The following is a 25858-nucleotide window of genomic DNA, read 5'->3' on the forward strand; positions in this document are numbered from 1 at the left end:
ACAGAGACCATCATGTTTTCCACACATTAAATTTCATATTCAAGTCCTAATTTTTCTCTTCACCTTATCCTTTACATCTCATGTAGTACGCTCGCTCCAGCTACTTTTGTTAGCAGAAGATTCATTGAATGGCTTTTGTTTATGATGACTGGATAGTTTGATGTTTTTGGGACCCAAATCTAAATGTGAGCGGAAGAATATAGTAGTGTACTGCGTTGGTCCTTACTGGGAGAACTGATATCTAAATAAATAAATGTAGCTTCCCTAAGTTCCCCATGCTACATGTTTTGTGCAGAACACCAGGTATACTTAATATAAGTACTTACTGTATTATTCAAATTTAGATCATATATTCAATTTTTCACTTTCCTATCTTTAAACATTTTTCATCAATTTCAGGCTAATAGAACTGGAGTACTTGTACATAGATTGCTGAGGAGAGATATGCATCCAGAAGCAAAAGAAGAGGTAAGTATTTAATCTTTAAACCAAGATTAGAAAAGCACAGCTAGCTATTAAAATTGTAATCTAAGGGATGTGAGGATTTACCAACGGCGAACTTGGTATTCAGATATTTTATAGTAAAAAATTGGGTTGATCACATTTACCACTCTGTGCGATGGGCTTCTTATTGGCATATGCGTGATGCCCATTTACAAACATCAAAAGTGAAACCAGGATAGGTTCCAATACATCCAGAATGTGATGGCATCTTCTTAAGGTTCCATTAATTCAGATTAGATAAAAGTGATAATTTGATCCAATAGAATTCCATCGATGCAGAATGCATGCCTTTCCCTCTTTATCGCAGTCGTATCAATAAATAACGATACCACCATCATGGTGCTACTGACTAAAGTCAGATTGGGCGGAGAAAATTCTAAACTTCCATTGAGCCAGTCATAAGCAAATTTCTTAGGATCATTCCAAGTTCACAAAATATCCTCTCGATTGGAGTTATAGAGGAATTTTGGGGATACTTGAAGTCAATGTGTTTCTTCTTCCTAGAACCCCTGATTCCCAGCTCTTACCACTATGACTACTTTATAATCAACACAAACACCTAATTCTCAAAAGGTGCTCTAGCTCTGTTATCCTGCAATTCACCCACGATCCAAGATGGAAACCTGCTGATAAGGCTGCTGCATGCGCCAACCAGGTATATTTCAATCGTTTGAAATAACAATAACGGACAAACGCACTTCCACCACGTAACCGCAGCTACCTGTTGTTAATTTTGTAACTGTTAGTAGAGGCCCTAGCCAACTCATGTGATGCTCGGCAGAAATGCGCTTCTATTTACATCACCATAATTCCATATTTTAGGTATTCCTTCTAGTGTATTTAATTTTCATGGCTAGGGTGTATAAAGTAATTTCTGATGCAACGGAAATAAAAAAACAAACGGAAAGGAAATTCAAGATATGCATATTACAGTAATCCAAAAATATGTGAAACAATATAAATTGGGACAAATGAGGTGACTACGGCTTAGAAGGGACACAAACGAATAGTTGCATCAGAAGAACATTCCATTTCTTAAAAATGTGAAATACAATAAGAAGTTAGTATTTTAATAGACTTCGAAACAAAGAGATTTTCAATTTGATCCATTTATATATACACCTACATCTGTCTATTGAGACCGTAGTGGGTTAATGGTAGAGCTCTCACGGTTTCCGGTTTGAAGGATCTAGGTTCAACTTTTTGAACATAGTCTCTGGAAGGCAGAAGTGACTAAAAGTGTACAAAATTGCATCTGCTCGCTCAGAAGCGTAGAACAGATACGTATAAATAAAACAAACATTTGCAATTACACATGGCCAATGAAAAATCAGACTAAATACTCTTACGTTATGTGGTTCACCATTTGTTATCTGTCACAAGTCCAGGTTTTTGTTGGCAGAAATGCCCAATACGGGTGTAGTTATCGTGAACAGTTACACAGGCCACAGAGCATGCACCTATCCTGCGGATTAAACTCTAAAGCAGCTCCTGTAGTAAAGCATTCTTTAAGAAGCACCCTCTCCGTGGTGGAGGCGTCAAAGTTGCAATTCGTCGTCTCATGCATGATCCCAGGGCATCCCATGCATGATCCATAGTATTGAGATCCGGTGACCGCACTGGCAACTAAAGACGTGTAATGATCTCATGCTGCAGGTAATTCTTCACCAATTGTGCTCTATGTGAACGTGTATTGTCAACTATAAGACGAAAATCAGTCCACATGCAGCACAAAACATATGGGCATAGTGTTCACGAATGATGTTCCTGTTGATTTCGTATGCTTCCGTCCGCTTCTGGACTACATAAAGTAGTGTAGAGATACTAGCATGATGCTATGGTAAGAAGGGCTTTATACCTGTCTCTTTCAACATTTTGGTGGTGATAACGTGTTCCTGGTGCCTCTAAAAAACAGATGGTGAGAATTAGTCTCCAAATTGAATCGTCACACGTCATTCTAGAGTATACTATTACACTGTTCTGAGGTCCAATCACTGTGGTTTATACAACAGAGTAGGCATGCCTGGCGCTGCTATTGTGAGACAGGTATGCACCTGGCGGTCCCGTCCGCTGGGCATACAATGTTAATTCGTGTAACCACTGGTATACGGTTTCATGTGTTACATGGATCCCAGAAGCAGCTGCAACGTCTCGAAATAGTGTACCTGCTGTGGTGTAGTCGTTGTACTCTTTGTAGTAGTGTATTCTTTATAAGGCATTTAAGAACATCACGGCACGCGGTGTTGTTGCAAGTCGGCAACCTAGAACATGCCGACTTTCAATGATTTTACTAGCCAGGAAACGACTCCACAGTCGTGACACAATACTGCGAGGAACACTTTTAAGTCCCTATCCATGCCCTGTTGACTGCTCTATTTCTAATCTATTGATGATACGACTGCGCATTCATCATTCATATGTATTCTTTGAGTCATCATGAGTTCCTAGGACACGTTCACCATGACCGATATGCACTGCACACTCCGTAAACCACAATGCACTGATCACTGTTCTTCCTAATACGGACATGCTTCGTGTTATCGAAGTCATACAGGGTTTCTCTGTCGCTAAAGAGTTTGTACCTACGTCATTTCAGTCAAGCGGGCCAGACGGACTCCTGAGATTCACAGGATTAATACGACATAAATGCTATCTTTCATAATTAGAATTTCATTAAGTTTTGTACTTGATTGTATTTATGGGCATAATACACTTATACATTAACTCTTTCAAACTGCGACTACATATGTCGGCGTTATCAATTGTCCATTTTGCATTTTCCATGTCATGTTCGACGACAAGGCATGTGATGCCGTGTAACAACGATTAAACCATAAAGCGCCATGCTCGACGTGACATCTATCATCACAAATAACGATAAACGACTGCACTTACGTGAGAACTATTCATCATCGGGAATTCCAACTAACAGTTAATTATTCTGAAATTAAACAATAAACATTTAAATGATATAAAATACACCTTTAAATGGTAAAAACGGAAAGTGTATTTCTCCTTCGTAAAGAAAAAACAAAGTATTAAATCACAAGTAAGGTATTGAATACTATTACATAACTTAGAATTTTTATCTCCTTCTCAAACCAAGTACTAATCTGGAATTTTGCCATCATTATTCAGAGAAAAGCTACAGTATGATCCTAAACTCGTGGGACAATCTTCCATTGTCACAAGATGGAAGATTAGTGATCATTATTTATGGAATGGCAATCGTATATCTGATTGATGAAATTAATACCGCAAAATACATTTGTGTTGGGTAAGATGTGTTTAGTGTGAATGTCCAAATACACTGGCTACTATAAAAAGAAAGCCTGGTAAAGTTTCCTGTAGAAACAATGGTGCTACTAGTTGAATTATCATCGCAAATTATACAAGTATGGTAGATTCATGGACAAAGGTAACGAATATATAACGAGGCAGTTTGGCAATAATTTCTACAATGACTAATAGCTTTTAATTACATATTCTGTGAAGATTCTCTACATTTGACAGTTCTTAATGGTATATTTTTAATGTGTTGTAGTTACATTCACGGGCGGTCCTTTTATAGTATGACAATTTGAATGAAACGTATTCTTTCGCGCATATGTAATGAAGCATCTTGTTCATTTAAATAAATGTGATATGTAAATAACACAGAAGATATATGATAATATATGCATCTATAAATTACGAAGCGTACGGACCTTTTATATGGAAAGAGAATGTGACGTACAATGAATCATCTCCACTTTTTAGAATGTTTAAGAAATGCTAATTTGACAAACAATATAATTTGCCTTTAGAAATAAAATATGCAGATCACACACGTGTAAGATGTTAATATATTTTTGTTGAATTTATATGCATGACATCTCGCATAGTATACTTCACAGCATGGCTGCGGTTGTTCGAATGGGGCAAAGAAGTTCTAGGAGTTTCGAGGTTGCTCTCAAGATTAATAGAGTTATATAGATACCGATTCATTAGCATGATCTGTACACGTACGAACAGCACTAAACCTTTTGCTTAACAGACTTTGTTACTTATATGTAGCTATAAATTGTGTAAGACGTATAACAGGTATTTATAAAGTATATGCTAAGAAGGAAGTTATATGGGACAGGGAGCCATGACACTACCGGGAATCGAAGCAGGAATGTTACACGTTGAAAACTATACACTAATTTTTTATGCTCCCACTGTGGACTTTTCAGTTATACGTAATTAAAAATGGTATAAACTTTACTGTGTAAGAACAAACTTATATTCAACAGGGAGTCAACAGAATCCAAGCCGGGAATAGAATTTGTTTTTCACATGCAAAGCTAATGCGTTACATATATGGTTGGGAACGTTAGTGCTACTTTGAATATTATATTTTATATTTTTGTAATTTGAAAAGTCGTAATACGGTAAGTAACTATTTGCATTTTTGTTTTTTTTCTTTTCTACGTCGTGAATTAAATATAAACTGTTATAATCAATAGAAGCACTGGAGAATAAAAACCTATTTTCCTGAATTGTTTGCTGTTGAAATACAGCGGAGGTTTTTAGCGTAAAGGATTATAGATTGGTTTTAAAACATGGATTTAGCATAATCTTTGAAGCTTAGTACAATTGATGAAAATTATTTATCATCTTTGCCGAGGACAGAATTTTCAGCATTGCTGGAAGTGACCGTGCAATTTCCGCCATTGGAAACAAAAGTTAGCCCGTCTAAATTGGATTTATTGACATCTTTGCCGGGAGATAGAGTTTTTACAATTGTCGGAGGTGACTCCAGAAATCTTTGCTACCGGAAAACGTTTTTACAGCCCAAATTGGAAGCACTGGCATTTTTACTGAGGGAACAGAGAAGTTATGTTGCCAGTGGTAACCGCGCAACCGAAGGCACTGGAAATATATACAGGGTGTTTCAAAACAACATCGACAATATTTGGGAGTTGATTCATCACGTTAAGATAAGACAAAAATATATAGACCAATCTGGATGCACAAATGCTTCCTTTCAAAGTTATAGGCTGCCGAATACAGGAAAAAATGAACTTTAAATGTCCATACCTCCAAAACTATGGGACCTACCGTAGTCGAGTCACGACTTTACTTAGGAAGTAATATGTGCCCTATCCAAATATCCACGTTTCAGAATCCTAACGTACTTACGCAACAATTTTTATAGAGGGAGTTAGGCAACGGGCATATAATTTGAAATACTCACAAACTACCTCTATAAAAATTGTTGCGGAAATACCGCAAGGTTCTGAGACATGGATTTTTGAATAGGGCACATACTAGTTCCTAAATGAAGTCTTGACCCGGCTACGGTATGTCTCATACTTTTGTAGCTATGGACCTTTACAATCCTTTTTTCCTATTTTCGGGAGCCTATAACTCCGAAAGGAAGCATTTGTGCACCCAGGTATACTTCATGTGTTATCTTGGTGTGGCGAATCACTTCCCAAACTTTGTCGGTGTTGTTTTGAAACACCCTTTATATCATTTTTGATACATTTTCATAGTGGAGGAGTTCTAGTTGCGTAATTGTTTGGTAGAAATTAGCAGATTTTGTATGTTCTTTGCGGAATTTCAGATTTATTTTGTTGCGTGAAATGACAGCACTTTAGCTACATATAGTATTTGTGAAGAATTATAACATTTAACACAATACCTAACTGTAGTGTTCTAACGTGATACATCATAGTAATTTGCCTTTCTTGGTTGGAAGAGAGGAAAAAAACTTGAATGAATTGAGTCTTCTCTTCTATAGATGTTCGACATACTTAAAACAAGGATGTATTTCGTTTCAGAAGTGACTTATTTTATGGAGAGTACTATTTACTATTTACGAAGATTTGGTAAAGAACATTTTATAAGGAAAGAAACATATTGTAGGTAAATAATGTTGCCAGCGAAATATGGTAAAGTTAACGGATGAAATTCTGAATATGGAATTAATTTTTTTTATAGTAAATACCACCATAGTCGCTTAGTTATATATATTACGAAAACGGAAGAACTCCGGATGAGATTCTGAATATGGAATTAAATTTTTATCTAATTGCATACAAAATACGTTAGGTTGAAGGAAATGGATCGAAAATAATTTGTGTTTTATTAATGAAGTTGATTGTTTGACTGAAGGGTATTTCTTTTAACACTGAAAACCTTCAATTGTTTTCCGCTGAGAGTTTAGTAGCGACTATGCGTATACAAATAGTAGATTAGTAAAGGAGATATATGTAATAACAGGTAATGCACGTTAGAACAATTTTGGCATCATCTGAACACTGTAGGTAGTGACACTAATAGTCCGTTTGTTTTTATTAGGATTAGCTTTATATACAAATTGAAATATTTGATATATAATAAAAGATACCACTTGGAACAGTATAGCTTTTTTACATTGTTTGACAGCGTCAGGTAGAAGGCAAGCAGCAGCACAATTGGCGACAATTATTAGCATGACTGTGAACTAGGCGATTAGCCTGACGGAGGGACCGGTAAGTTTTGTGTATATAATAATGAGTATGAATATTTGACTTTGGCACCTAGAAGATTATGCAACCGACAATTTGAAAATGTGTTGAGGGTTGCATATGATATTTACAGACAGCCTGATACGATTTTGTATTTTACTTGAAGTGTAATGAATATTTGTGTGAACTAAAAGTGTATTTTATTTATAGATGTTGTTTCTAAGTTAGAAAAACAAGAAAATATTCTTCTAATGGTGTTACAGCCGCTAAAAGCGAAATAATTTAATACCTTCTATTACCGGTAATAGCTAATATGTCCTCCTTTTTCAGTTGAAATAGGTGTGTCACTTTAGTCTTTCTTTATAAAAAATTTCTGAATTTCGACAATTTTGAACTTTATTGTAATTGTTACAAAGGCCTTAGGAAATAGTATTTTAATGTTTTAGTTATCTGCATATACAGTATAGTTATATTTGTGAGTGAATACATGACATACCGTTATAACAGATCAGAAGTGTTGTACTCACGAAATTAGAACCTCCTAAACCTTAAAGTGATTATATTGTGCAGTTTGCACTTACTGAATTAAATTTGGTAATTTAAGACGAACTGTTGTGGTCTTTACCCATTGCAATTGTATCGAATCGAAATACTGAACTTACTATTTTCTGTAATTGGGGAGGGCTGCTGTTTAAAGTGGAATTTGAGCCATTACTATTGGTTGTAACGAGAAAGTATGTCTATTGAGAACTGTGGATTTCCTTTTACGCAGGTGAAAAGTAGCCTGTGTTTAAGATAGCATTACGAAAACGAATGTTTGTACAAGGAATTGAATAATTGCTCACACGAATGTCCATTTTAACTGTACCTGGGACTTGAAATAGATAAGTAAATTAGTAAATTATATTTTCAAGTGGTGTTGAGAAGATTTTATTTCGTATTAGGTTATCGACTACATGTTTGGATTCATTTTTAATTTTATGTTTTATATAACAAGATTATAAAGAATGGCATATTAACAGTAATATCGGTTCCGAACCACAATAGGGACAACTCCAATGCAGTTGATGGGTATATGAACTGTTATAGAAGATTAGTATCAAGCAATAGTATCAAGCATTTTTTATATTATCGTAACTACAAGAGAACTGTATTATACGATTACTAGTATTTTATGATAAATTACCTGATATAATGCCGTAAGTGTCAGTTTTCGGACACAGTGAGGCATTGGTCTACTTACCTCTGTTTTAGACTATTATATTAGGTTACAATTTAACGAAACATCTAGTTAGCAGTTTGAAGAATACGCCATAGTATATTATTTGACCAATTCAATTGTTTGTAAGTCTTCAGCCGTGCAAAATAATATGTTAACTTTGTTAAATGTTTAAAAATGGATTACAATCGTAAGATCAATTGGTGTGATTACATTGATATTTAGTTTGAAAACTGAGTATTTAAAGTTTGTTAATTTATTATGTACTGTACACAGGCAAATGTTTCTATTCATACTATTTTAAAAGTATTCATAATACAGTTTCCAATGATAAGAAAAGTTAATCAGAAAAGTTAAAAACAATATGTAGTATAATTTCCTGCTTCAAAACCATCTGGAATGTAGTTTGACAAAAAGAACGTTAATAGCAAAATATTGTAGTAAGAGAAATTAATGCAAATTTCCTTTGTATACTCCTGCATTTTAGTGTACCAGCAAAGTTACGAAAAAAGTGTGTAGTATTATTTCCAGCTAGAAAAAAGTGGTTAGAATTCATCTTTGCTAACAGAGCTGCTTTGATGCGATATGGAATGGAGTCACAGAAGTCGTAAGTGGTAGAAAGTGAAATATTACACTATTCCGTGCGCACTGCATTATTTAGTTTTATGAGAGAGGATTGAGGCGGAAATTACACCGGACTCATGTTTTTTTTAACTAACCTCACAGATGATTAATTATGTTCAAATCCGGGAATTAGGCTATGTTTAATTTTATCCAGATGTTTCTCAAATCGCATCGTAACAGTTCCAGTTTTGTGAATGGACATATCTTCGTGGAAAATGGTATCATTACTCGAAAACAACATCTGGATTAGTAGATGCACATGTCCCCCTAAAATGGACATAACCATATGCACTGACGCAACCGGTAAAAGTTAGCACAGGATTTACTGAAAACCATGATATTGCATACCACAACATTACAGAGCCGATGTCATGTTTTATGGTTGGACGGAGACAACGCGAATCGTATTCTTTTCAGGGAGTCTACTATAAATAAACAAGACTTTGAAATAAGGTGAGCAATGATTGTCCGATTATATTTGAGAATTTCCATCAATTACCGGCCCATTTTTTGTATGCCCGCAGCACCACTGGAGCTTTCCTAGAGCGAGATGATTCCATATTAACGGTTTTGTCATTGTAATCTAAATCCTTATATTCGTGTCACGTAACACACAATTGATGAAAGAGTGTGGACGATAACACTAGGGTTGATTACATTTAATTCCACCACAGCTGCAGGCTTGATGTAGTGACAATTAGTCTTAAATGCTTAGCAGGACCTGTTACTGATGTTTTTTTCTACCACTGTTTCTCTTCGTTGATGCGGTTTTTTGTTAACTTTTGCTACTAAACTCTCGGCGGAAAACAATTGAAGGTTTTCAGTGTTAAAAGAAATACCCTTCAATCAAACAATCAACTTCATTAATATAACACAACTTATTATTTTCGATCCATTTCCTTCAACCTAACGTATTTTGTATGCAATTAGATAAAAAATTAATTCCATATTCAAAATCTCATCCGTTAACTATACCATATTACGCTGGCAATATTATTTACCTACAATACATTTCTTTCCTTATAAAATGTTCGGTACTAAATCTTCGTAAACGGTAGTGCTATCCATAAAATAAGTCACTTCTGAAACGAAATGCTTTTTTCATTCAGACTGTATTTCTAGTACAAAACATTGTGCCCGGAGTTCTCCCGTTTCCTCATACATTTTCGTTACACCAAATCTTAATTGCGTGCTTTATTCATCCGTCTTATTTATCCGAGAAATATAATTGTGAGGCAATAAACTTAGAAACACAAACACACACATAGGTTTCCCTCCGCAAACTTAATTTGTTTTCGTTTAATTGTACGTAAAGTCACAACTAACTAGTTAATAAGGAATATATTTTAATCATAGCATCCAAACTTCCTAACCTCATATATAACATATTGTTTCCTAAAAGATGAAGAAAAATATTCAACTTAATGATCCTTTGTACGAAAATTCTGAAGGTCAAACACACACACATACATACAGAAACAGAAATAAGACCCTTGTTAGCTGTTACAGAAAACATAATCAGCAGTCGCTGCTATTATATCATCGTTTTCTTAATATATTTTATATATATATAACTTAGTATATTTATATAACTTAATATATTTTATATATATATATATATTATATATAACTTAGCGACTATGGTGATATAATGACATAAATCCACATGAATTACATTCTGCAGACATTTCAGAGATGTAAATTTCCTTTTAAACAATACAAAACAAGGAAAATTAACATAAAATCCTCGGCGACCTTATTCAGTTGTACCAAAGAAAATAAAAGTGACTTTTCATTTTTTAAGTATGTCGACCATCTATAGAATAGAAGACCCAATTCATTCAAGTTTTTTCCTCTCTTCCAACCAAAACAGGCAAGTTACTATGATGGATCACGTTAAAACACTACAGTTGAGTTTTGTGTTAAATATGTTGAATTCTTCACAAATGCTATATGTAGTTAAAGTGCTGTGATTTCACGCAACAAAATGAATCTGAAATTTCAGAAAGAGCACAAAATCTGCTAATTCCTACCAAAGAATCTCAAAACTATAACTCCTTCTCCACTAATATATCTTAAACATATATAAAACTTAGTATTTATATGAAAATGTATCCCAACTAATATATATGTTCCCAATGCCTTCGGTTGCGCGATTACCACTGGCAAAATAACTTCTCTTTTTCCCTCAGTAAAAAATACCAATGCTTCCAATTTGGGCTGTAAAAAACAGTTTCCAGTAGCAAAGATTTCTGGAGTCACTTCCGGCAATGGTAAAAACTCTATCTCAATACATCCAATTTAGACAGGCTAATTTATGTTTCCAATGGCGGAAATTGCACGGTCACTTCCGGCAATGCTGAAAATTCTGTCCTCGGCAAAGATGATAAATAATTTTCATCAATTGTACTAAGCTTCAAAGATTATGCTAAATCCATGTTTTAAAACCAATCTATAATCCTTTACGCTAAAAACCTCCGCTGTATTTCAACAGCAAACAATTCAGGAAAATAGGTTTTTATTCTCCAGTGCTTCTATTGATTATAACAGTTTATATTTAATTCACGACGTAGAAAAGAAAAAAACAAAAATGCAAATAGTTACTTACCGTATTACGACTTTTCAAATTACAAAAATATAAAATATAATATTCAAAGTAGCACTAACGTTCCCAACCATATATGTAACGCATTAGCTTTGCATGTGAAAAACAAATTCTATTCCCGGCTTGGATTCTGTTGACTCCCTGTTGAATATAAGTTTGTTCTTACACAGTAAAGTTTATACCATTTGTATTACATATAACTGAAAAGTCCACAGTGCGAGCATAAAAAAATTAGCGTACAGTTTTCAACGTGAAACATCTCTGCTTCGATTCCCGGTAGTGTCGTGGTTCCCTGTCCCATATAACTTCCTTCTTAACATATACTTTATAAATACCTGTTATACGTCTTACACAATTTATAGCTACATATAAGTAACAAAGTCTGTTAAGCAAAAGGTTTAGTGCTGTTTGTACATGTACAGATCATGCTAATGAATCGGTATTTATATAACTCTATTAATCTTGAGAGCAACCTCGAAACTTCTAGAACCTTCTTTGCCCCACTCGAACAACCGCAGCCATGCTGTGAAGTATACTATGCGAGATGTCATGCATATAAATTCAACAAAAATATATTAACATCTTACACGTGTGTGATCTGCATATTTTATTTCTAAAGGCAAGTTATATTCTGTTTGTCAAATTAGCATTTCTTAAACAATCTAAAAAGTGGAAATCATTCATTATACGTCACATTCTGTTTCCATATAAAACGTCCGTACGCTTCGTAATTCATAGCTGCATATATTATCATATATCTTCTGTGTTATTTACATATATCTTCTGTGTTATTTAAATGAACAAGATGCTTCATTATACATGCGCGAAAAAATATACGTTTCACTCTAATCGCCATACTATAAAAGGGCCCGCCCGTGAATGTAACTACAACATTTTAAAAATATATCATTAAGAACTGTCAAATGTAGAGAATCTCCACAGAATATTAATTAAAAGCTATTAATCATTGTAGAAATTATCGCCAAACTGCCTCATTATATATTCTTTACCTTTGTCCATGAATCTACTGTGTATGCGACGATGTGTAACAATTTGTATAATAAGTATGTGTAAAAATTTGTCTACAATTCCAGAATGATCCCAAGAAATGCCTATTTTACAATTAAGTGATTTTATGTATCGTTTAACACGCCCTAAGAGCTAACATGATCTCACGTGTGAGTCTATGAATACTAAAGAATTGAGTGTTCAGAAACGGTCTAAGTTCCCGGTTTTCTTTCATGATTATTCTTGACACAGCCCATCACCGAGAAGGTTTTCAGTGTTATCGGGAGAGATTGCAGTGTTGAGGCAAGTGAATGGTGTTGGTAAACGCGATTAGAACACTTCTACCTCTCATACAATGACGGTCGTGTGGGTATTAGTACACGTGCAGGTTAATCAGATAATTTAGTGTATGTTTTCACTCGCAGCACAAGATATACAGGGTCTGTCCAGAAAGTAAAGAGACTCGCCGTCGTGCGGCGCTCCAGTCGGAGTCAGCGCGCTCCCCGGCAAGGGAGTTTGTGGTGGGGGGTTTGAGCTAAGCAACGCACTGGACATCAGTTCGAGTTTGATGCAGTAAGGATCACGCCTGGCGCAAAAGCTGTTTTCGAGTTTTTGGCACAAAAAACACAACAAATGGAGCACTCGCATTAATGTTTCATTTCACCAGGGCAAAAATGCTTACAAGACGTTTGCCTTGGTCAAGAAGGCTTACAAAGGAACGCCCTATCAAGAGCCCAGGTTTTCCGGTGCTTCAGAAAGTTCAAGAATGGACGGGAGATCAAAGTGAAAAATCTCCTGAACTCCGACTGTCGTTTGAGTGTAAGCTTAATCGCCGAAGACCTCAACATGTGCAAAACAACGGTTCACAAAATTGTTTTTGAATATCTGCCATAACCAAAATACAAAAACAGCTTTTACACCACGCGTGATCCTTGCTACATGAGAGCTCGGACGCGACTGATGTCCAGTGCGTTGCTTAGCTTAGAGCCCCACTACAAATTCCCTTGCCGGAGAGCGCGCTGCTGGCGACTGGAGCGCCGCGTGATGGCAAGTCTCATTACTTTTTGGACCTACCCTGTATATCTGCTAAAGAACACACCTGCTAAAATGAAAATAAATTATAATTCAAAGAAAAGAAATATTATTAGAAAGAACTTATAAATAGATATAGGTATCAAATTATTAGAACACCAAATGATACACTGATGAACAGAGTAAATGTAAATATCAATTCGAAAAATCTTGAATTTTCTATATGCGCAATTTTTCAGGTACAGCAAAATATTGCTTCTAATCTATTAAGATGTACGCTCAATTTTCTTTCTTGGGAGCGGTCTAGAAGTAGAATTGGGCGGTGTTATGCAACAACCCACAAAATTTAAAAAATGACAACTCTGCTGGAGGGTTCGAACATACGTAAGGAACATACTTTAAAAAAATCCTGATATCGCGTTTGGGATCGGTCTGCCATCTATGAAGAGAAAAGTCAACCCACATAATATCTTATGGGGTCGACAAACCCATGACTGCGATTTCCCCAAAACTGACTCGTTGTGAGTTGAATGGTTGTTGCATAACACCGCCCAATTGTATGTATCATTGCATTTCAAAGAGGACTAACCATTGCATTTCAAAGGGGAATGAAAATAAGAGTCCTGATACTGTATATTTCACATTTAACTCTTAATATTCTATAATACTGCAATGTAATTTCAACTCATCAGTGTATATTAAAAACATTTAATATTAAAAATAAAAGAAACAAACAAGATGAGGTTCCGTGAACGCACTTTCAAGAAAGTGAAATCTAAAAGTGAAAGTTGGAGTGGCTTGAATAATATTTTGATGGAAGCAAGACGCCATAGATTTCTAGAAGTTATTTTTAAATTAAATCAGATGTTTGTGAAAGAGAACGTAGGAAGAAAATAGAAGTTTTCTACCTGAAGGTTATCAGGAAGAAAATATAAATATTTGGGTCTTCATGAAAGTAAGAGTTTTTTTTGTTTGTTTGTTTATTTGTTTGTTTGTTTTGTTTTGAAGAACGTCATGCGGAAAAGAGTCAACATGTCTATATTGACTTGCTTGTTTTGATACAGAACTAAAATATTGACGGAAATAAGAATTTTGAAAATAGACATAGTGTCTGATATTTTGATGCAAACAAAAATATGTTTTGACGGAAATAATTATTATGAAAATGTAAGGCATTTCGTTATGAAAATGCTTATGACATACACAGAAAGAAAATAGAAATGTTTACGGAAAATTTGACATAGAATTTTGAAAGTTATTTTACAATGAAATTATTGTTATCAGCCTAGTATAATTATTTTTGTAGAAATTTTGAGAGCGGGTGACGTCAGCCGTAAAGGAAAATAAAGCCAAGATGCGTGGATATGAGTTGAGGCAATGAAACATAGATGATTGTTAGCAATGTTATGAGACTTATGCGAATTAGAGTAATTAAAAAAAACTAAACTATCTTACTTAAACTTAGGTAGTAGAAACATGCTCTTATGCTCATTACTAAATAGATATTAACTTTCATGAAAGCTGCTTATTGCAGTAACTCTAGATTGGAAATTAATTGACAATTAAGCACTATATTTGGAGAATAGACTACTGATGCAGTAAAAGGGCATGTAATAACCTTTATATAATATAGCGTTTCTTAACTAATAAAACTAACTTAGCCTACGGGTGCTGCTTATGACAGCAATATTATTAGCATCGAAAGAAGTTCGAGACTTCTGTATATACAAAACTTTGATTAGTATTGGAATAAATGCGACTTATATAATACGTAAGTCATCTTATTTAGATATATGTGTGTGTGTGTGTGTGTGTTTGTTTTTGTGTATGTGATTATGCTAGCTAAGGATTACTTTAATTCGTCTATATTTTAGCATGGAAAGAGCTTTAATCTCAATTGCCTGCTAATGTTTGAGACAAGAATTATTTATAATAAGGCGGACCAATAGTCCTCTAAATAATAGATGAGTTCCAGTGGTCTACTTTATTTCTTATTCTATGAGAGTTAGAACTAAAGCTGCTATGTAACGCAGTATTCTTTGCATGGAAGAAAGGAGGTAGCACTTACCTCTAAGTTTATATATATAGTAGTTAGTTATAAAACATAGTAAAATGAATTTGAAAATAATTTTGCTAGTGCATATAACTCAATAGGCTCTGTACTCTAGTTAGCCGTGTAAGTAGAGCATAGCATTATACACACACACACACATATATATATATATATATATATATATATATATATATATATATATATATATATATATATATATATATATATATATATATATGTGTGTGTGTGTGTGTATATATAATGCTATGCTCTACTTACACGGCTAACTAGAGTACAGAGCCTATTGAGTTATATGCACTAGCAAAATATTTTCAAATTCATTTTACTATGTTTTATAACTAACTACTATGTTAGTGGATGAAAAGGGCCACTAAAACTTAGCAGTTAAATTTTGTGATATTACTCTTTTTGTATAATTTTGTATATTATATATTTTTTTGAAGCGGGCGGGCTGGGCTGGGGGGACTAAGCACTAGACGATCACGGCCTGTCACGCGGGAGACCGGGGTTCGATACCCCGCTGGGGAGCCATGTTCCGTCTATAAAAATAAAGATATTGTTACTTTTATATGTTATAATATTAAGAATATTAAGATATCTAGGAATGTTACTTATGAATATTAATTATGAACATTACTATTGAGAATATATTTATGCATAGTGTAATGTAATGAAAAGATTTGATGGTATAGGCTGTGGTCCATACTGACAAGGATCCAATCTAAGGTCGACTCACGATGCCTGTTCTGACTGCTCTATTGACTGATCCAATAACTGATCCACTGTTTACCATCTGTTTAGTTTAAATACCCTGTTTTAGGCTTTTTACCTGTATAAGTTCCTTATTTTGTTTTTGTATTTTGACATTTTCACTTTCATTTTTAGATTTCACTTGCTTGAAAGTGTGTTTATGGAACCTCAGCCTGTTTTTTTCTTTTATTTCTAATTTTAAAAGTTTAGGGTAAGTAAATTCACATTTATTTTAACAAGTTTAACAGTCCTTGCCAACATATCACTGTACATTTATTACTCTGGCATTAATTGAAGGGTTTGGTGCAAGAAGGAGGCAGCTCCACTTTGTCCAGTATGTAGCAAATTAAAACAAAACGTTTTGGAGCTGCCTCGGTTTTCACACAAACTCCTCCATCTGCCGCATTTCTTTCGAATTAGCGGGTGGAACTGCCTCATTCTTGTACCAAATGAAGCGTCTTTTATTTTTATTATTATTATTATTATTATTTTATTTTATTTTATTTACTTTTTTTTTTGGATATCACACCATAGTATTTTAGATAATTTGGCACAATTTAAAGTACAACTACATGAAATTTTAATAATATATTGGCAAATCTAGCGTTTGTTCAAACTATCGTTTTGCCTACTATTATAATTAGTATTGATCTTATTTCTGGATCAGGGATGAATTCAGGGGGTAGCCCGGGGGGAATATTCCCCCCGGAGAAACTCCCAACATTTCAGTCACAAAATGTAGAAATTACTTCATCCAATTATTTGTTTTTCTTTCCGTGCACGTGCAGACGAAATCCGATCTCTCAATATACATATAAATTACGCAGATCCATTCTATATAAATATTAAACATTAAACATCTAAGGTAGAATACCAAAATAGCCAAGCGCTATGACCGAGTTTGGCACAACATAAAATTGTCAACTGTTGAAGGAAGGTTTGTATTTTAGTAGGTACTATACTCTCGCCCTATATTATATATTAGTAGGTAGCACTAGACAGATTGAAATAGGAAAGGAAAGATAGGGAAGATCTTTCGATCATTCCATATGATATCTGATGTCAGCAGACTTCAGTTCTTGAAAATGTACAGTTCTTGCATTATTTGAAATACAGCGCCTAAATCCCATTTCTCGTATCGGAAGTAACAGATGTAAATGTGTTTTACGATTGTTAAAGTAAACACACCTTTCTTTAACTAAAAATAAGTCAGTTAAAGAGTGAGATTCAGAGGGCGTCATTTAGAGGGATCAGGGAGAAACAGTTATCCCTCCTGGGTTAGAGATTTATATAGAATTTATCAATATAATAGTAGTATATAAGTGAAAGATTGCAATTGAAGGTGACGAAGGAGGGGCAAGCGGGCAACGGCCCCGAGCACAGAAGTAAGGTTCGCACGATTCGGGAGGGAAAAAGAAAAGAAAAGAAGGAAAGAAAAAAGAGAGGAATGAAACATATGTGCACATGTGGACATGTGCACATATATAAAATGAAAGGAAAAAAGTAATAAAAAGTGCTCAAAGCAGGGTTTACTTTTTAAAATTTTCTCACCTTTCGCAGCTGGTCTGTCAACCTCACTCATATGTAGGGGGTGCCGTCGTATACTCTCGCCCCAAGCACTGATTTTTCACGACACGGCACTAATCCTACTGAAGATTTCGTAAACTAAACTATTGATGTGTATGCAGTGAAGAAACAAAGGCTAATATACTTGATTAAGAATCAGAAGTGTGAGAAAGAATGATTACTTTTTGTTAAGATATTCCTACGTATGTTTGTTTTAGAACAAAAAATATTTGAGTTGATTTAAAAAAACTTCTACATTAGTAACAAACAGTAACTGCTGAATATAGGGAAAAAATAACTAAAATAGCTACTGTAAATAGCAGTTAAAGTTTAGTCTAAAATATTTTTGCCAGTGTTAATTTAATGTTTTAGATAAAATTAAACGATTGTTTTCTTTTTTAATTATAATCTCACATTGAATATTTTTCAGCAATTAGCTAAGATGTGCATGTGAATGGAATTGTTAAACATGCTGCTTTCTTGCAAAAAAACAGAAAAACAACCCCCCCTCCCCCGAAAAGTTCACATTCTTCCCCGGGTGAAAATGTCTGAATTCAACACTGTTCTGGATTAAGTCAGTCTTTTCATTTAATTTACACAAGGTTGGATTGAGATAAGTTAGTTCATTTGTTAGTTTTAATATATTCAACTCGTATTAAGCAAGTTATTCAGATCGTACTATTCATTTAATCTTATTTCAACTATGTATTTTCAAAAGAGTATGTGTTTGCTCCTAATATGCCTTCGAGGCGCACACTGTCACACACATACCAGGTTCTCTACATGGTTTTTGATCTCAAGTATTGATAAGCGTTTATACATCAGATAAACAACATAACAGTTAAATACATATTAGTAGCTTTTAAGAGCAAGTTTTAAGCAATCTTCTTTCTTTACATTTATATTAGTCATTTAGCTTTATACATACTGTATATATATTTTTATAAGTATAGATTACATTTGTTTACAACATTATTAAAGGTATATACTTTATATTCTGTATATAGTTTACTATTGTTATTTTACCTATATTATCTAGTGTGCGTATTTTCGTTTTTCTAAAAACTAAGATGATACTACATACTGAGAGACGAATTTCATTGCACAAATATCGCTAATTATTGTCAAATTAATTATATACATTCTCATAACCGGTATGCTTTGCTAACACGGTGCTGGCAGAATTGAGTCGAAACATACTCACTACATGTGATGTTTTTGGGGTGTAGGACATCGCAACAGTTTGTATTTGAATTTCCTCTTTTGTCAGTGTCTCAATGTAAAAATATTCCTGAACATTAGACGAGACAGGAATTTTACGGAGAATATTTGGTCTTCTTTGGAGGCGGAAGACTAATATTCGTGCTTATAGTCAAATTCAATACACAATGAAGATGCTAGAATTTCTTTCCTTTAGAACTACCTGACGCATCATCATCATATCACATTACTAACATCTCGTTATTCCATCCCATCCCATAACCTTTTAACATGGTGTTAGTTAACCCATTTCCTTTATTAAAGAAAAAGATAAAACAACAATAAATAAAAACAAAACAAATCAAAATAAAATAAAAGCCTGACTATAAGGTGGGCTCATTAAGTTGCTCGAGGGGAGCGTGCGGTGGGAAACTCTAGGGAAGCCTATAGCGTTTATGCACTACTGGCAGAACTTGCTATGGGTGCGAGGAAAGGGAGGAAGAAATGGGTGGTCTCGTGGAATCAATCTGGGGACTAGAGGTGCTGGTGGATGGAGGCATAAGGGAATTTGGAAGTAAGTGTAGGCTTATGATTTCACGAGAATGTGCAGTTTGCGATTGAACATTTCGCGTCAAGCGTTTGTAAGACTTGTATGTACATCAAATATCGTTTGCAAAAATAGAATCCCAAGAGAATAATAAGTAAAAGGGTTAAAGGCGTTACTGTAAGGATGGTTAGATCTAGGTAAGACCTGGCATTGGAGGGAGTAGGAAGCGAAAATGCAAACACCGCATCTGAAAAGAAATAACATCATAAATGAGTGTTTAAGGGAATTTCTTAAGTAATGGAGACAGAACGTGTTATAGTACATGAAAGGGTACAAAACTGTTTATATAAGCCAGCTACTGTAGGGAAGCGTATATGATGCAAACACAATGTTTCTGTATCTAGCTGATGATTAATGGAGGGAATACGACAGAAAATGGTTTCTCAGAGAATTTACAGGCGAATACATCGTTTTCAGATAATGGGATAAACGTGGTAGAATTGATGAGAGCATACTGGTATTTGGACTGAAGCAAACATGGTTCGTTGGGAGTGGCTACAGGAAAAAGAGTAATTTTAAACAGACGAAGAAATTTTGAAATGGGAATTATGGGGATTCTTAGGGAAATATAAGATGTTAAGGGGGTTATTTTGCAAGTGGTTATGGGAAGGGAAGAGGCAATGCAATGTAATTTCAACTCATCAATGTATGTTTAAAACCTTTAAAATTAAAAATAAAAGAAACAAACAGGCTGAGGTTCCATAAACGCACTTTCAAGCAAGTGGAATCTAAAAATGAAAGTGAAAATGTCAAAATACAAAACCAAAATACGGAACTTATACAGGTGAAAAGCCAAGAAACATGGTATTTAAACTAAACAGTTGCTAAACAAAGGGTCAATCATTGGGCCAGTCAATTCAATCAATCAGAACGGGCATCGTGAGTCGACCTTAGATTGGAGCCTTCTCAGTATCGACCTCAGCCTATACCATCAAACTTTCCTGTAAGTACTTTATTAATTATGCTAAGAAGCAACACACAAGAAGTTCGTGCATGGAGGTCTTCCTCCATGACAGGCGTAAATTGTTAAAATTTATAAGTTCTACATTTATTAATTTGTAACCCTTTCTCTATGTAACTAGTTTCAGTAATAATTGAGATGCATCTGAAGTAGTATTGTCTTAGCAACAAATCCTTTTTTAAGTTACGAAACAATACGTACAAACAAGATGGAAGAGACATCAATTTTAAACAAAGTGGCAAAAGTAGTTGCAGATTAGATGGACATACTGGAGTCAGATCTTTTAGAAATTGACAAGTGATCACTGGGTAAAATGACAGTTATATTATTCTCCAACCATCTTCAATAAAAGCAACCACCACCTGTTGATCCGGTAAATGTCTTTTCATCTAATTTTTAAAAATTTCCTATCCAGTTTATTGTTTGCTGCAGACTATGCTTGGTATATACAAGGACATAATTACTCTATAGTTAGATATTTCATGTATGTGAAGCACAGACATTTCGATGGACTTAGACGAGTAAAAGATCAAATGTTTTCAATTTCATAGAAACGGATCACACTGCAAACATATGTAAGGTTTCTCAAGTTTGAGAGCACTCATCCACTGGAACCCTTACATATGTGCACGCCCTTACGTACCTAAATTTAAGATTTATATTAGTTTTTTTAACAGTGAGATAATTTAAATATCTTGGGCCTTATGCAGAGTTGTTCTGATGCCTGATTAGTGTCATACTGAAGAGTTCGACTAACATATGTTCCCTGTAGTAGTCAGGCCTTTAGTATGACGCTAATCATACCTCAGAATGAGGCCGCATAAGGCCCAGGCCTATACATCTTTTATCTTTTCAGCTTCAATTTTTTGCATCGCAGCTGCTCCATGAAAAGGCAGAGTTCACAGCATGTGGATTATTTACCATAAATCTCTCACTTCTTCATTCGGTAAGTACAAGTACTGTTTAACTAAATTCTTTTCAAGTTTAGTGGAATTTTATGGGAAAGATAAAACGTTCAGTACCTATAAATCATGAATGGGCAGGGATAAAAGGATGAAATAAAAATGAAATAGGAAAATATCAGTAGTTTTATTGAATGGAATGCTCTGCTTGTTCCACAGAGTCTCCTATCATGGGGCCTCGGGAGTTGCATGAGCATTTTAAATTGCAAAGTATGTCGTTTGACATATTGGTGAAAGAATCGTGGAAGAGCAAATATTCTTTGTAGGAGAAAGTTTTCATGTATTACTCCGTTTATGAAAAGACTACTATATAACTGTGAGACCTGGCACATTCAAATGAAATTTGATACGATTATAAATCACTAACAACTAGATAAAAGTTTGAAATAAAAACTGAAAATGGAAACTTTCAGGGGGTGTATTGAATTGAGCACCCTACTTTGTGCACAGGGTCCCATACACTGAGAAAAATCCGTTCTCCGGACAGCGGTATATTGTACAAATATACGGTATCCTCTTGCTTACTATAGAAATCAATACGGAGCATACGTTATCCGTATGATACATAGGCACTGCCGTTTGATGTTACATCATGCCGTTGCAGGATGTATGACATCTAACAGTTTTCCGTATATCACATGTATATACTTATGTTACCTTCGTCAGCTATATGCTATATACGTCCATTTGTATGTGAGATCCTGACCGCCTACATTGTTTCATACAGAAAGTACGTATAGATGGAACACTTATACAGAAAGTATTATAAAACATGCGTTTTCAGTTATACGTCTGGTGTACGTTAAGTCCAAAAACTACAGGAATTACGCATGTAACCTATCTTTTTAAGTATGCCACCTACAATTTTTTTTCTCAGTGTAATATGGAGTACTCGGTTGTAACTCGTAAATTTTAAAGGACAAGATATTAAATTTGGTACATCACTGAAAAGATCATGGAAAAAGAAATGTTTTTTGTTAATTTATTTGATGTAGGACACAGTTTATGAAATAGGTAATCTTTATCAGTGAATTCTTACAGACAAAGTTCACAGTATAATGATGGCCAGTTTATAAACGGTACCTCATACGAAAGAATCAACAAAACTTGTTAGCTTTTTCATGGTCTTTTCAATGATGTATCAAACACCATACCGTTATAATTAACATTTTCAACTGACTCAATGGGCTATTTCTTCTTTATGTAATTTCTAATGGAAATTTGAAACAGATTAAGGGCTCGTTTTGGAATGCTGTATCTCCGGAACGAAATTTAACAAACCAAAGGCGAAATAACTTTATCTTTGGCAACACCCCAAAAGAAAAAGTCCATTGGTATGAAGTCTGCTGATCGTGGTAGCCGTTCAACTGACCCTCGTCGATCTACCTAATGATTGCATGATTCGTTGTCGAGAAATTCGCCCATTGTTACAGCATAATGTGGAGGAGCTATATCTTGCTGTAAATAGATGTCATTATTATGCGGTCGATGTACTTGGAACAATAGTATCCGGTAGCATGTTAAGATACAGGTGCGGATAATAGTTTCGTTAAAAAAATAGACTCAAGTCCCAGTGACTCCTTTACATCAAAAGCTCGCCCCAAAGGTAACCCCAGGTTGAGTGAATTGTTCAAACATTACATGGAAATTTTCTGCCCTCCTATATACACAGTTGCCTACTAACAGTGCTTGAAGGATTAAAACTCGCTGCGTAAGACCAACACACTTTTCGAATGGTTTTATCACCTTCTTTGTTTAAATTCAACATTGCAAGTAGAATTGTAATCTGCGATCTGGATCATCCTGTAATAATTCATAAAGTATTTCGGCGTATACATTTCCAAACCTAAACGTTCCATCAGACGTTTCGAAGATCTATGGAAAATGTAACACAAATGCTGACAAAAATGTGTGTGGAACCAATAAAAGAATCATTGAAATCTTATTAATGACTGTAGAAAATGATGGTAGTTCAAAACCATTAATCGAACATAGCAACATTCAACAGTATTTGTGAGGAAAATGTTTGGGTATGTCAGAAATTTTAAAGCCAGTCATGTCAGCTGTAAATATATCAGAATGCATGCGTTCAATCATCGTCAATTCAACTACTTATTGAAGAGATTAGAGAAAGTGATTTAACATAATCTTATACTGCAGTACGCTGACTTAGTTGCGGAAAAGTTCTAGTGCAATTGTTTAAGATCCGTACAATAAGCGAAATTTTGCTGAATGAAAAGAATCTTTCTCTGGAAGAGTTACACAATGAATTGTTGAGGAAGTTATAATTTTATACGGATTTAACAAAACGTATGGATGACTTTAATTTAAAATTACAAGGACAAAACCAGCTTCTGCCTGATTTATACGCTTCGCATTACGTCCTTTTGACAAGAAATTGTGTTTCAATCCCAATTGAAAAAAATGTTTCACGCATTTTGATACATAACAAACGTTCAGTCAGCAAACTGAGATTCCATTTCCGGTTTATTTTGCTATTGAAGCTGTGAGTACTTTAAAAATAAATTTTGATCCCTTTTTTCAAATTCTGATGCAATTGCAAACATCATCAAGATTGTTTCCAATTATTTTGACACAGACATAGGAGCCCTCGCCCCAGAACTTCAAATGATTGATTTGCAGTAGCGATATTTTTGAAGAAAAATAATTAAATTAACCATTGCTGTAATTTTATAAAATTTTTGATTGGTAAACGGGATATTATATTATTGATTATCATAACTAGGGAAATAAAGTAAAAATGACCAAAAGAGCAAGATAAAGTGGGTCAAAGTTCTTCTACCTGTGTTGTTATTGAACATACAATACAGTTAAACCGTAATCTGTTTCTTAAACTCAATGTAAAGCCATTGTAAACACTATTGTAAATAAATAGAAAATAATTTTAAGCGTAACTAGGTAAAATAATTTGCAACAAATATATACGTATGGTTTATTCAGTCTATGAACGTACCTGTAAGTCATTTCTTTTCTTCTCAGTTTATTTCTTTGTTGCATGGTCAAAGGGACTAAAGTAAAAAATAATCATCTCTTAGAATAACCAAAACAATCCTCAAAACATGTCAACACAAGCCCTTAATACCAACCAAATATTAGGAAATATGACTACCAAATGAAATATTCTGTTTATTTTGTCAATACCGCATCACAAACTAGAAACAATCAAAAAATAATCCAAGCCTCTATAACCATGCACCAAAGAATGTGACTTTGACAAACACATTTTATAACGTTCGAATTATCTTCATTTATTGAATTTATTTAACACCAGTATTGGTTGTTCACCATAATTTTTCGTTATTTACTTATTTATTTATTCCAGGTGGTTGCTGCAGTAACAACGTATTTGGTAATTTTGATTCAGTTTCAATCGTCGAGCAACTCATCGCAATCATCTAAGTTCCAGTTTGGCTACACGAATGGACAAAGTAACAGCACAGATTTCACTCCCACTGTATTTACAGCAAGTTAGATTAGGAATTGGAAACACTTAATTTCACAATGGAATATGCCTATGACGGAAAAAGACGGTCTGTTTTTCCTCTGATTTCTTGGTTTGGAAGTAATATAAAAAGAATTATAATGAGCAAATTATGATGTAAAATTTTACGTTGCCACAAAATGTTAATTCTTTTAATCATACTGTTCAATATCACTGAAATTAGATTATAAACCTATCGTACATTTCCTTGAAGCTACAATATCGCGGCTAGCAGAAAATATACATGAATTAATAAACTGAAGATCTCCCAAGTATTTTGTTTTCTACAAACACATATGGCTAAGTGGAGGAATTGTGCGCGGCGGATAATCGTGCGCACCGCAATTTCTCATATTTGGAATACCATTAGCAACTCCAATGAGGTGTTGGTTCCTAGGTGCTTCTAGGCGAAACACTGCTGACACGACCCAGTGGGTTTAGTGTTGATGAGAAGTGAGCTAGACGAGACGGAAGAAAATTCCTACTTGTGTTGTTATTTACGAGCTGTGGAAAATAAGGAGATAGCCCTACATTTTGCATCTTATGACATTAAAGTAGGTATAGTGTGAAAGGAAATTCCTTTCTGTAGAACATACTATAATGAGGTTGCCCTGTCGTTCAATGTTCCATTGTTGCGAATAAAGTTTATTTCGACGGCACATATGCGGTAAAGGTGCGTGCAAATGCACATGACTCACCCACCATCACCCCACCCATTCAAATATTGTGGAACAAGTTCTAAGTTCAATTTTCATCATTTTTCAT

The 25858-nt window shown here is 34.5% G+C and overlaps 1 protein-coding gene across 1 annotated transcript; it reads left to right on the forward strand.

Moving 5' to 3' along the window:
* The first annotated feature begins 400 nt into the window (after nucleotides 1-400).
* Nucleotides 401-25858, forward strand: LOC145665728 (putative gustatory receptor 28b). Its single transcript, XM_081732871.1, has 3 exons — nucleotides 401-468; nucleotides 21486-21575; nucleotides 24935-25858. Exons 1-3 carry the CDS (start codon nucleotides 445-447, stop codon nucleotides 25082-25084), a joined length of 264 nt encoding a protein of 87 aa, XP_081588997.1. The 5' UTR covers nucleotides 401-444; the 3' UTR covers nucleotides 25085-25858.

The sequence above is a fragment of the Thermobia domestica genome, chromosome 12 (genome assembly GCF_964235325.1).
Source record: "Thermobia domestica chromosome 12, izTheDome1.hap1.1, whole genome shotgun sequence".
NCBI classification, from domain to species: Eukaryota; Metazoa; Arthropoda; class Insecta; order Zygentoma; family Lepismatidae; genus Thermobia; species Thermobia domestica.

Bases quoted from the DNA above. Each gene is read 5' to 3' on its own strand.
- LOC145665728 (XM_081732871.1), top strand. From the start codon at position 445: ATGCATCCAGAAGCAAAAGAAGAG. The intron at 469-21,485 runs GTAAGTATTTAA...TTATCTTTTCAG, and splicing joins ATCCAGAAGCAAAAGAAGAG to CTTCAATTTTTTGCATCGCA. The intron at 21,576-24,934 runs GTAAGTACAAGT...TATTTATTCCAG, and splicing joins ATCTCTCACTTCTTCATTCG to GTGGTTGCTGCAGTAACAAC.